Source organism: Mustela putorius, unplaced genomic scaffold (assembly GCF_011764305.1).
Source record: "Mustela putorius furo isolate JIRA1106 unplaced genomic scaffold, ASM1176430v1.1 tig00000997_pilon_pilon_pilon, whole genome shotgun sequence".
Classification (NCBI taxonomy): Eukaryota; Metazoa; Chordata; class Mammalia; order Carnivora; family Mustelidae; genus Mustela; species Mustela putorius.
Genome location: NW_025421527.1, coordinates 4,225,767 through 4,238,533, shown reverse-complemented (window position 1 = coordinate 4,238,533; position 12,767 = coordinate 4,225,767). Strand labels below are relative to the sequence as shown.

The 12,767-nt window shown below is 64.5% G+C and overlaps 1 protein-coding gene across 3 annotated transcripts; it reads right to left on the bottom strand.

The window, feature by feature from the left end:
- Positions 1–2,430: 2,430 nt before the first annotated feature.
- On the bottom strand, positions 2,431–10,397 carry SH2D2A (SH2 domain containing 2A). Of its 3 annotated transcripts, none has more exons than XM_045086712.1 (8): positions 10,222–10,397; positions 9,558–9,691; positions 8,440–8,624; positions 7,743–7,832; positions 7,456–7,624; positions 5,254–5,397; positions 4,689–4,985; positions 2,431–3,509 (listed from the first exon to the last, which is right to left on the bottom strand). In XM_045086712.1, the coding sequence occupies exons 1-8, from the start codon at positions 10,253–10,255 to the stop codon at positions 3,342–3,344; spliced, it is 1,221 nt and encodes a 406-aa protein (XP_044942647.1). In that variant the 5' UTR covers positions 10,256–10,397; the 3' UTR covers positions 2,431–3,341. The 3 variants fall into 3 exon arrangements, with proteins under 3 accessions (XP_044942647.1, XP_004778530.1, XP_012904498.1); XM_004778473.3 differs by having other exon boundaries at positions 9,504–9,691; positions 10,222–10,395; XM_013049044.2 differs by having other exon boundaries at positions 4,689–4,865; positions 9,504–9,691; positions 10,222–10,394.
- Between the last annotated feature and the right edge of the window lie 2,370 nt (positions 10,398–12,767).

Here is a 12,767-nt window from a genome sequence, read left to right as displayed (position 1 = left end):
CAAGGGCACGGTGTGGCATTGACTAGGACAGCAGAGCCGGGAAGCTGAGGTCCCTAAAAGTCAGACTTAGAAACTGCACAGAGATGGCAAGGCTGTCACTGGCTGCCTCCCTCAAGGCTCTGGACCCTGGAGAGGGGCCTGCTCAGGTCCTGCCCCTGGCTGGGTGGTGCTGTCGGAGAACCCTCAGTTCCTTACGGGGACGGCTGAAGTTCTGGGGAACCCGGGAGGCCGTGAGGACGCGAGTGTGTGTGGTGCAGGCTGCTGCAGCTGCGCTGGCCTCCGCTTGCCCCGCCCAGCTTTGCTTCAGGTGGGGACAGACGTCCTAGGTCACGGTGGTTGAGGGTGGGGCGCACCAGGACAGAAGGGTCACCGTGTTCACCCGCAGCCGGACTTCTAGGGCTCCTCCCTGAATGTGGAGCCGCAGGAGGTCCGGGGACGCTGCGGGAGCACTCAGGATGAGGGGGACCGCTCCAGAGAAGTGCAGACAGCTGTCAGGGTCAGCCTCGGTGCTGGAGGGAAGAGCCTTCCTCAGGCTCGGGCTGGGCTGGGATGTCAGCAGGGTCCCCGGCTGGGGAGGAGCCCCCCCCCCCCGCCCACCCCTAGCTACTTCCTAGGAGTTCCTTAGCTTCTGCGTCCTGGGGCCTGCAGGGCAACACCCCGGCTCAGCACCCCACGTTGGCTCGGGGGAAGTGGGCGGGGTGGTGTAAGGGCGCGGGTGAGCCGGGGAGCCCCCCCCGGGGCCTGGGGGCGCTGGGCCTACAGCTGGAGCCCCTGCGAGGACTGGGGGGCCTTATCCTTTGCTATGGGAGGGACCGCTGGCGCACAGGATTGGGCCGGCCAGATGTGGGCCTGACTGCCCCCAGCTCCCTGTCACCTCCCCTCTCTGGACCAGTTTCCTACTTGGGGGAACCAAAAAGAAAGGCGGTCACGAAGGGTCTGGTGTGCCCCGGAGCCCCAGCAGTCCTGCTTCCGTGAGCCCCTCACTTGCACGGTCTCTGACCTGGGCAGCAGCTCCGGTGCAATCAAGGAGACGCTCTGTGGGGACCAGGGGTGCCGGGGAGGGGCCGCCAAGCCACCAGCTAGCACAGTGCCGCAACAGCACGCGGGCTTCTCGCTGATGCCACCGCCCGCTTCTCCCAGCGCCCCTCCTGCGAGCCTGTCCTGGCCGTGTGCAGCTGCCGGTGGGGGAGAGCTGTGCTGCCCACCACCCCCAGGCTTTGCTCCTTCAGGAACACCAAGGGGGTCACTAGGCACGTCTGGCCTCTCCCTGCACCGGCCCGTCCATTCTGCGCCGGGTGTAACGCGGTTTCCGACCCTGGCTTCCAGCTCTCGTGACCGGAAACCCTTACCTGTTCTGCCCCCTCCGCCGCCCCAGCAATCAGCCAGGCTCTGACACAGCCGCCCCGGTCGGCAGAGCCATCTGCCCCCCCCCCACCCCCCGCGTCCTGTCCGCCTCCCTCCCCATCTCTCTGGCTCGGGAGACCTGCAGACAGAAGGGAGTGGAACCCGGACCCTGTTGACTCAGCAGCCGAAGTTCTCCTTAAGCCCATGAGAGCTGGCTGGGGAGGCGGGGCGCGCACTCGTCGCGCGGGCTGGTTCCGGTGCCAGGCTGGGGGTGCCAGGCTGGGGGTGGCCCCGGGAGCTCTGCCTCCGGGAAGGGTCTGCGGGATTTCTGTGTCTCAGTAGGTTCCGGGCCCCCTTGGCAGGAGCGGGGAACCCTAATGGGCACAGACTGGCTTGACTAAGCTCTCGTGAGAGAGAGAGTTTAAGGGCTGGCTGTGCTGATGGGACCATAGGAGCACCCAGAGCCTCCAGCGGCTTCTGGAAGGCAGACGTGCCTGGCCCCCGAGAGCCCCCAGTCTGAGGGGAAAACAAGGCCCAAGGCAGAGTCCTCCAGGGGTGCTGCAGCCCAGAGCAGGGGGCAGCTCCTGAACTGGGTCTGGGCGGAGAGGGGAAGAAGCCTCACAAGAGGGACGGGGAGGGTTGGGGTCCTGACTGGGGCAAGGCCACAGCCCGAGAGGCTGGGAAGACACAGACTCAGCCACCGCAGGGGCCCCCCCAGTCCTGTGCTGGCATGGGGGGTGGGGGAAGGAGGTCCAGGGCTCACCCCTCAACCACCCCCTTCTCTGTCCCTCCTTTCCTGGCACGCGCGCACACACACGCACGCACACATGCATGCACACACGCGCGCGCGCGCACACACCCCCCCGGTGATGCAGCTGCCCCTCTCCCCTGGCTACCTGCCCAGCACAGCCTAGAAAGACTTCTCAGTTCCCTACCTTGCACCCCCAGCCCCCAGATTCATGACCCTTCCCAGGTACCTCAGAACCCCCAGACCCACTCCCCCCACTGCAGTGGCGGCTCAGCCCCTTGCCTTCCACGATAGGAGAGAGAGAGGGAGACAGACAGAAAGAGGCCGGAGCACTTGGGTCCCAGTGGGGAGAGGTGGCTGGCGATGATTTATTAGCCAGACAAGAATCAACAAACAAGTTCTAACATCTGTTCTCGCCAAACCATTCCTCAGACAACAGCAGCATTGGACCAGGGCCCAGACCCAAAGGCTCAGAAGGCCAAGGAAATCAGACTCCAGGAGGAGAAGCTGGGCAGTGGGAGGCAGCACGGCCGTCCTGGCACACCTCCTCAGAGGCCCTCGGGCCACCGAGCCACCAGCTTCTCGGGGACTCTCGGGATGGAGCCAGTGCGTGTGTCCCTAAAAGGGCGTCGAGTCTACCTCTGCTCCCCTGAACTCCAGGGTTCTTTGGGTGGGGGGGGGGCCCAGACCTGTCCGGGGAGCAGGGCTAAGCTGGGACCTGGAGGAGGGAACCGGTACCCAGGCCTCTGTGCAGTGGAACTCTGGATTTCCTATCGGAGGAAATCTCTGACATTTCCCACAGAGAGGAGGGTGCAGGTAAGAGACAGAGTGCCAGACAGGGCGATGAGGAAGTCTGGGCCCTAGACCTTGGCTTTGGCCGAGTCACTGTCCCTCTCTGGCTTTGTCTCCTTGTCTGTGGCACCAGGACTTGGCCTGGATCAGTAAGGTATAAGGGTACACTGCTCCTCCCGCCTCCCTGCCCGCAGCAGACATCACTAATCAATCACGATGCTCTTTTCTGCTGAGCATGGAGATGACCGGAACATCCTTCCCAGGGCAGTGCTCCAGGTGGCCGTGACCAACGGATGGCAGCTGGCACGCAAGAAGACACCTTTGTGCCATCCTCGCAACAGATGATGGCTGAGGTCCTTGCTAGCGCCGATGGCCTATGGTTTGTTCGGCGGCTGGTGTGCAAAGGTCTGTGGACCTGGCGTCCTGGCTTAAACTCCCCCGGCTCAGACTCACCGGGCTACTGAGGAGGCCCCAGGGGAAGCCATGCCTGTCCTCCGTCCTCTGCCCTCTGTCTAGAAAGCTTGTGCGGGAGGGTGTGCCCCCAGCTGGGCAGGGGCTGGTGGGGCACAGGAGGGCCTTGTCCAGGCACAGCATTCTCCGAGTACGGGGACCGGCCGCCTAGGTTCTGCGGAGAGAAGGACAATCCGAGGTCACACCCTCTGTGCCGGGCACTGTGCTGGGTGCTCTGGAAACACGAGTAAGCCCCAGCCCCGCTCCCAGGCGGCTTGCAATCGGCTGGGGAGGAGGGAGACAGGCGTCCCGCGTCACGGGAGGCACAGCCGCTGCGGCCCGGTCTGGGAAGCCTGCCGGAGGAGAAGGGCAAGCTGGTCCTGAAGGACAGCCAGAAGGTCGCCGGGCAGTGGGAGGGTGTGCTCAGAGATGTGAACCGCTCTGGGAGGAAGGAGCCAGGGAAGAGGGGGTCCCCTGCCTCCCGCCGTGTGGAGGGCCACGCGCGCCAGGGAGCGGTTTTAGAAAGACCCTTCTGGCTTCCCTGGGGCAGGGTGGATCAGTGGTGGTTAGACCGGTTAGGAAGCTCTTGGGAAGTCCCGAGGAGGGGTGATGAGGCTGAGGCCGGGAAAGGGACCCAGCAGGAACTGGGGTGGGGCGGGGATGTCACAGGAGCCCTGAGTGTTCTGGCTTGGAGAGTCAGGTGACTGCAGGGTCCTCAGTGCGGCTGGGAGGGAGAGGAGGGGCCGTGTGGGGAGAAGGGGGAGAGCCGGTTGCTGTGTCGAGTTCAGGAGGCTGTGGGGCACTGGCGGCCGAGCAGGAGCCTGGAGAGCAGTGCGCAGGGACCTGGCTGGGCTGCGGGCTCGGATCGCTAGCGCTAGCGCCGCAGCAGGGGCGGGAGTGGGGGAACAGGCTCAGAGGCTGAAGCGGGCCTGGGGCATTGCAGCGAGGGTGGGGCAGGGCCTGCGGAGGGGGCCGAGGCCCGGGGAGAGGGTGGGCGTGGCCGGGAGGTCTAACGCAGCCCGGGACGGGGACACCGACTAGCGTGTTCAGAGGGAAGACGGAGGGGTGGTGCGGGAGTGGACGTGGGAGCGGGGAGCGTGGGCCTGTGCCCCCTCCCTGAGCTCGTCGATGACAGGAGGGACTCCAAGTTCTCCTCTTCAGGATGGTGGGGCTGTGAATGTGGCGGGGAGGGAGCCTGCCCGGGAGAGGCCCCCAGTTCCAACCAAGGGTGACGGCTGGACCCAAGATTCGAGGCACAGCGTGGGGTACGGGTGGCTGGGACTGGGTGAGGACAGGGACCAAAATGCAGGCTGCCCTGGAGGCGGCGGTTCGCCTCCTTCCTGCACCCCGTTACCTGGCCTCCGGGGACGGGCCTGGACCTGCACTTGCGTAGGGCCGGGTGCCGGAGGACGCAGGGCGCGCCCCCAGCGCCCGGCGGCGCCTCCGCCTCCACCTCCGCGTAAACATTGCCGGGGGCTTCGCCGGGGCTGCCGCGCCCCATGGCGTAGAAGGCGATGGCTTCGTCGGGCTCCTGGTAGATGGGGTTGGAGGGCTTGGGGGGCGGGGTCGGGCGGGGCCTCGGGGCCGGGGTCGTGTAGACTTCGGGGGGCAGCTGAGGCTTGGCGGGCACGGGAGGCTTGGGCCTGGGCGGCTGCGCAGACGCGGAGAGAAGGGCCGGGCAGGGGGTGGGGGGCAGGGGGTGGGGGGCAGGGGGTGGGGGGCAGGGTGTGGGGGGCAGGGTGTGGGGGGCAGGGGGCGGGGGGTGGGGATGGGGGGAGGGGGCGTCAGAGCGACCCAGGCGGGGCGGAGGCTGCGGCTGCGGCGCCCGGGCCCCGCCCACACCCGGGCCCCTCCCCCGAGCGGGACCCTTCCTTTGCCGCGCACCCCCTTCCCCTCCCTCGGCCCCTCCCGCCCAATACCTCCTTCTGCTCCCGGGTCCCCTCCTTCTGCGTGGGGGTCACGTTCTGCAACTTCTTGACGATCGGGCTGTACTGAGGGGGTGGGTCCTTGCTTCCAGGGTCTGACCCTTCCGTGCTCAGGGAAAGTCCTGCTGGCTCTGGCGTCTGATGGCACAGAACGAGGCCTCAGGGAATGGGTGCAGGACGGGTGGGGTGGGGGCGGCCGGGGGATCCAGGAGGACAGAGCAAGCTGGTGCTGCTGGAGGATGTGCTGGGGAGAGGCACAGAAATGTGGACTGGTGGGGCTCCTGGGTGAGGAGCAGGGGTGGAGAGGAGAACAGGGGACCAAGGTGGGTGGGGGTGGGGCGGTTCAAGCAGCTCTGCTCACAGCTGTGGCTAGCATTGGCCTTCAATTGCGCCAGGAACACAAGCCCGACCAGTCTCCATTTGTGCCTGTGGTTGTAAAAATGCAACAAGGCTTGACAAGCCTTTAGCCTAACAACGTTCTGCATGGGGACAGAAGTCCCGACTGCCGTGCCCGTGTTTCGTTCTGCAGGAGCCAGAGGAGTACTTTGTGGGGGCTTAAGCTATATATTTTCAGGGATGGGAGACTGCCTCCAGGAAGATGAACCTTACAGTGGGAGGGTGCCTTCCCACCGGAGCTGGGCTGGAGCCCAGGGTTTGGCTGTCTGCAGGCCCCGGCTTCCGGTCTGCTCACGCCACGGGGCTTTCCTTGTGCTTCAGTGACCCACCCGGTGCACGTCCACACCTCGAGCTGTGTGAGCACTGCAGGCTTCACGGAACCACAGAATTCTCCTTCCCTGCGCCTCCCGCTCCTGCCACCGCAGTCCGTTTATGACGAAAAAGCGGCGCCCCAACCTGCTGCAGAGGCAGCCCCTTAGGAACCCTCCGGTCCCCCACGCCCCAGTGAGGTCTCGTGGCCTGCAGGCCGTGCTCCTTCCGCTGCCTCAACAACCTGACATCCGCACACTTCTCTGGGGGTCACTGCCGCCACTCCAGCCCAGGGTTCCCCAGTCCTCTCCTGCCGCATCTTGCCTTGCAACCCAGCCTTCACTCTGCGCCCAGAGTGCGCCGGAGAAATGCCCCCGGTGGCCCTTCGGTGGCTGCCTGTCCTTCAGGGGGACGTCCGAACTCCGGAGGAGTGCGGTGACAAGACCCCTGGGCACCTGATCTGACAGCTGGCCCCTGACTGCTCTGCCTCCAGACGTCCCTGCCCCCTGTTCCCACCGCTGGGGGATCTCTGTGTCCACAGTTCCTCGTGAAGGTCCATGCGAGACTTGTCCACAGGCGCGCTTCCTTGAACTGACGCAGGATCCCTCCCCACCGCGGAGGTCAGAGGTCAGCCGTCAGTGTCAGTGCAGGAAACCACCCACCCACCCCCGCACTGTCTGTGCTGGGCTTCCAGAAAGAACACCACATACTGCTGGTTTTTCTCCTTTCCCTCTGGCTGATCCTTCTCAATTTTCTTTGTAGGTTTGCCCTAGTTTCTGGACGCTCTAAATGCTGAAGACTTAGTATTCCTTTCTTTTCCAGCGACGCTTCCTCGCAGCCCTCCTGAAGGCTTTACAGTCAGTCCTTCTACATGCAGATGACCTCTGGCCCAGACCTCTGGCCCAGACCCCAGACCCACGTGTTTCAGCCTGGTCACTCCCTGTCTTCTTAGCACTGGACATATTACGGACAATCTGTTTCTCTGTCTTATCGCGGTCTCCGCACTAGAATGTAAGCTCCAGAAAGCAAGGCTGTTTTGGTCAGTTGTCTCTGCTGTGTCCCTGCGCCCAGACCGCCGGCTCGTGCATGGTTTTGGCACTGCCTGACCAGCCTCAGGGAGGCCCGCCCGGACCCGCTCCCTGGCCCGCGGGCCCAGTGGCGCTCACACTGCGTTTCCTCTCTCAGGCCTCTTGATTGCTCTTATCTGCCTTTGCTGCTGGTGAGCGAGCTCTGTGTGTTTGCCGCCCCGCGGTCCTGTCCATGGTCTAGTTCCAGGCCCTGCTGGGTGCTCAGTAGATAGTCCTTACTTGAAAACACAAATGGCCACATGTGCCTGTCCTGGTTCCTGGAGGACCCCTCCCCCAGCACGTATCCCTGTCGAAGGGATTCCTGAGGGCACAGGGTGGACAAGGGACCTATGGCTGGGTGGCAGGCCAGGATGAGAAGGCGGCTGTTGCAGCCGGGCTCCCTGGGGCTGGGGGCTGGGCGTACCTGGCGGAGGAGGGGCTCGGTGAGCGTCTCCCCGTAGGGGCTGAGCGGGCACGCTGTGTAGTGTCGCAGCAGGTCCTGGAGCCGCGCGTGGGCGCTGTCCTCGCCCAGCACCACGTGGCGCCCGTCCTGGAGCTGGGCCAGCAGGAAGTGGCGGCAGCGAGTCCGGCTCCTGGAGGGTGCCCGTGGGATCAGAGACCCTTGAGTGGAGCCAGGCTCTCCCTCCAAGCCGAAGCTCTGCCCCCGGGCCCCCCACGGGGAGGGGCATGGCCCCTGCTCCAGCCCCTCACCTGTAGGTTAGCACGAAGGTCACAGCGCTCTCACTGAACCGCACCAAGTAGCATCCCTCAGGCTTGGGCTCCAGCAGCCTCTCTGCCTCCCTGTGGGCAAGGAAGACTTCCAGCCTTGGGTCTGTGGCTCTGAGGAGGACCCCAAGCCCCAGCCAAGGGGCTCAAGTGGCAGAGGAGGGTGGGGATGGCAGAGAGGACCGGGTCTGCTGTCCCTGGCGGGGACTGGAGAGCGCGGTGGGGGGCAGGGGGCAGGGGTCCCACCCAGGAGCTCTCCCAGCCTGCAGCCTCCTCCTGGAGGGCAGCCTGGTGGAGGTGCCCTGGGGTGGTGATAGACTTGTAGGTTTCCGAAGTCACAGGCTGAGCTGGAAGAGGGGAATCTAAGCTGAGAAATACAGGAGGGACAGCCTGCCGGGGGAACGGGGAAGCGCAGAGGCCCGAGAGGGAGGGAGGCTGGGAGGCCTGGGAAGCCCTGAGGACCGGAGGCCGAGAGACAGGAATGGAAGCAGAAGCCCCAGAACGGGCGGGCCCGGGCCGTGGCCTCCGCAGGGACCTCGCCCAGGACAGACGGCTCCGAGCCCGGCCTGGGAGCCTCCAGGACTCAGGGCTGGACTTGCAGCCTCCACACCCTATTGCTGGGCCCAGGGGCCCAGGGCTGGCCCTGCCCCTCTCTGGGCCCCTTTCCGCTGCTGTGACTCACCTCCGGGTGATGAAGCCGTGGAACCAGGCAGGGGCCGCCCCGTGCTGCAGAAGCCAGTGGGCCTGGGTCTTCTGGAACCAGGCCCGGGTCTCGGCCTGCAGGGACTGGCCTCCTTCCTCTGGGCCCTCCTCGGCCTTCCCAGCATCCTCTGGGCTGGAGGCAGCCCCCGGGGGTTGAGGAGGTGCCTGGAACGGGAAAATAGCCATGACTCGGGGGCTTCCTCCTGACGCCAGCCAGCTGCCGCCTCCTCGGCCTCACCCCTGCTCCCCATCCCAGTTGCCCATTTTAGGCTATAACTGCCCAGAAAGTGCTTCTCAGTGCTTAAAAGTGCTTAAAACCCCTTCTTCAGGGGCGCCTGGGTGGCTCAGTGGGTGAAGCCGCTGCCTTCGGCTCAGGTCATGATCTCAGGGTCCTGGGATCGAGCCCCGCATCGGGCTCTCTGCTCAGCAGGGAGCCTGCTTCCCCCTCTCTCTCTGCCTGCCTCTCTGCCTACTTGTGATCTCTGTCTGTCAAATGAATAAATAAAATCTTTAAAAAACAAAAAACAAAAAACCTTCTTCAGCTCCAACTGCTTTGGTTTCCAGAGAATTTCTGCCCACTTTCCTCTGGGCCTGAGGGCCTTTAACCCAGTAGCCGTGTGCTCTTAGCCTGAGCCTTCCAGAAGGACAGGAACTCCTTCCTGGCCTGCAGGTTGAGAGACGGGCGATGCTCCCTGTCACCCCAGAGGGCAGAATGAGGAGGACTCACCCTCCCACAGGAGGGGCTGGGCTGGATCCGAGGGAGGACTTCCTTGTGGCCGGCTGGGTGACAGGGACTGAGGCCCAGATGCACTGGGCCGGGAAGGCCACAGACAGCGATGCAGACACCTGCTTCTGGGACCTGGTACCCTGTACCTGGTCGCCTGCGGACTCAGCCCCAGTGCCGCAGGGACCGGAGGGACGCGACGGCGAAGGAAGATGCTCCCCACGCCCTCTCCCGCTCTCCTCCTGGCCCCAGCCCTGTGGGCAGCCCCGGCTCATGCCCGGGTCCCCCCTGTCGGCCTTGGTCCATTTGCCGATCCTCACCGGGTGGGGGATGGGAGCCGAGGAGGACGCTGTGCCGGCCGGGGTCCCGCTCACCGCAGTGTGGACAGCCGTGACCCTGGGGTTGGGCTGGTCCTCCTCAGCCTCTGGGGCCTGGAGCAAGGCCACTTCCCGGCAACCCCTGCGGGGCTGGAAGGTGCTGAAGGTTGGGGGAGGGGCTCTGCTGGTCCCTGTTCGGGCAAAGAGGACAGCTGGGGTCTCTCGGGTAGGGACTGCCTCTCCCCGAGGCTCCCGCGCCCCCACCCCGTCCCCTGCAGGCCTCTGACCAGGCACCTGGAGGAGAGGGACAGTCAGGAGAGGAGAAAGGCAGGGGGGAGCCCAAGGAGTCTCTCAAGGGGGAGCCGAGGAGGCCCTGGGTGGCCAGGGAGACAGGTGTTGGGGGGCAGAGAGTCCCCCCCGTGCGGGGTGGGGGGAGGGTGCATGACCTCTCTTTAGGGCCAAGATCTCTGCCTCCCGGGCCTCGCTCTCCTGTTTCCTCTCCTCAGGAAGCACTCAGCAGACCCAGCCACCTATGTCCCCAGGGCTGAGCAGCCTGCGCCCCAGAGAAGAGGCGGATCTGCGGGCACCCTGCCAGTCAGCCGGGCTGGCTCGGGCTGGGATGGGGCCTTCCCCTCCACGAAGTGGGAGCTCAGGCCTGGAGCCAGCAGGGGTGATGGGGTCTGGACATCCCTCCACCCTCGGTCTCCAACCTCACACTTACCTTGGGGGCATAGCTGGGTCAGGGGGAACTCCATGGGGCCCGGGCTGAGAACAGAGCCCCTGGGACTGGGCGCTTGCTTGCTTGTGTGTGTGTGTGTGTGAGTCTGTGTGCGTGCACGCGCGCGCTCTGAACAATGTGCACACTCAGCAACTCCTCTCTCTCACCCCGGCCCCCAAGGGCAGGAAATGTCGCCTTACCCACAGCCCCAGCCCTGGCAGAGGACCTACGTCATGGAAAGCCGTAAGACACTTGTCCCTCCCCCGGAAGCCAGACAGCTGAAGGTGGTGGTGGTGGAGGGGGGGTGGTATTTGTGTCAGTCTGTCTTTGGGTTTGGGGAAGTCCTGACTGCCATCTGACCTCGAGCCGTGCTGTTTCTCCCTCGGCTCCCTTGCTCTGGACCGGGACTCCCTTTTCTCTCTCTGCCTCCTTCCCTGTCTCTCCCTTAGCTTCTGCTCTAAGCAGGGGCCATAGGGGATGTCAGCCTCAAAAGGATAAGCCCCAGCAAGGTGCCTGGGTTTGGGGCTCCTGGGAGATTCCAACACAGAATTATGCTCTTAGGACACATGAGGAGTGAGGGGGGCAGGGCTGTAGCAGGGAGGGCGTGGGGCAGACTCTGGAAGGACTTTCTGAGGTCACATGAGATCTGTGAGATAAGGGGGTGGCTTCACCTTCAGCAGATAACGAAGCTGGGTTAAGGCAAAACCCCGCAATCCTGGGGGAAGGAGGGACAGTCCTGGGGGAAGCAGGTCGGGATCAGAAGCGACATTATTAGCAGTTACTGTAACATCGATGCTGACTTCTTTAAAGATTTCATTTATTCATTTGACAGACAGAGATCACAAGCAGGCAGAGAGGCAGGCAGAGAGAGAGGAGGAAGCAGGCTCCCCGCCGAGCAGGGAGCCGGTTGGGTTGCGGGGCTCGATCCCAGGACCCTGAGATCATGACCTGAGTTGAAGGCAGAGGTTTAACCCACCGAGCCGCCCGGGTGCCCCCAGCAGATCCTTCTTACGAGGGCCCAGCGGGCGGTGGGGCGGGTGGGGGCTGGTGCCGTGGGGCTGGGCTGGCGCGTCGCGCCCGCATGTGGGGAGCATTGGGCCCCCAGAGGAGGCAGTTGAGTGGAGTCAGGGAGGGCGAGCAGCGTGGAAGGAGGTAGGCGAAGGAGGTTCTAGAAGAGGCACCAGCGTTGCACACATGTGTAAGAAGGAACGGGCGTGGCGTGCGGGCTCCGGCAGGGGAATGCTGGCTGGGGCCGGGCTGGCTTGGGGGCTGCAGCAAAAGTCCCCGAACCTGGGCTATCCGCTGCCCTGCATCCTGGAGGGAGATGGACACCAGGCTTGCAGCCCGAAGAGCTCGGGGCAGGGGAGCGCTTCGCCCAGGGTCACAGCCGGCCACCCCGTCCATACCCCAGGGCCTTACCTCCCCAGTTGCCTGCTCCCTCTTCCTGAAACACTGTCGCCTTCCCCTGGTCCCTGCCCCCAGGGGTTGGCGATGAGACAGAGAGGTGCCCACACGCCCTCCCCAAACCCCTCACTATATGTTCTGGAAACCAGCCCCCCACTGCCCGCCACATTGATGCACGTCATGATGATTGCAACAGATGCATTTCTCGCCTTTCACATGGACTCACTCCCACGGCTCTTCATCGGGAGGCCTGGGCCCAGGCCCGCAGCCCTGCGCATGGAGGGGACCCGGAGACCAGGCGCAGCTCACCCTCGCACCACAGCTCTGTGCAGATGCAGACCGGCCTCTCGTCCGATGGAGGTCGCTGGGACAGGCTTAGTCTCTCTGAGGCCGCGACTATTCCTTTACCTGTGTCTTCGCCCCTCTACCCTCCTGCCGGGGTCAGCCTGGGCCACCGTCCACCCCTCCAAGCTTCCGGTGCCCCATCGGGAAAATGGGGCGAGAAGACCCTCCAGAAGGGCGGCTGTGAGGGTTCCACCGGGAAGGGGGCGCCAAGCAGCCGAGGGGTGGTCTGACCCGGAGGAGTGGGTTGGTGTGGGTCCCTTTTGACCTGCCAGCTCCCAGCACCGTGAAGGGCACTGGTGACCTCTGTCTCCTCATGGCTGCGGGGAAGTCCAGACCGCACATCTACCCCTGGCTGGGCTTGTGGAGGCCGGGGTCTGGGAGCCCCTCAGCCCTACACACGGCCGGGCAGGGACCAGGAAGGGCTCGAGAACACGAGTGCTATGGTGCCTGGAGGGCTCAGTCGTTAAGCCTCTGCCTTCGGCTCAGGTCATGATCTCAGGGTCCTGGGATCAAGCCCTGCATCAGGCTCTCTGCTCAGCAGGGAGCCTGCTTCTCCCTCTCCCTCTGCCTGCTTCTCCCCCTGCTTGGGATCTCTCTCTGTCAAATAAACAAAATCTTAAAAAAAAAAAAAAAAAAAAGAGCCTGTGTGTTCGACCGCTGCTGCGGGGTCCCCCCCTCCCCGACCCTGAGATGCTTTCCTTGAGGCTCCACACGTGTTAGTGTGAATGGCCGTGAGGGAACACCGCAGACTGGGTCGGGGCAGGGTGGATCCCCACTACAGGAATTTATTTTCTCACTGT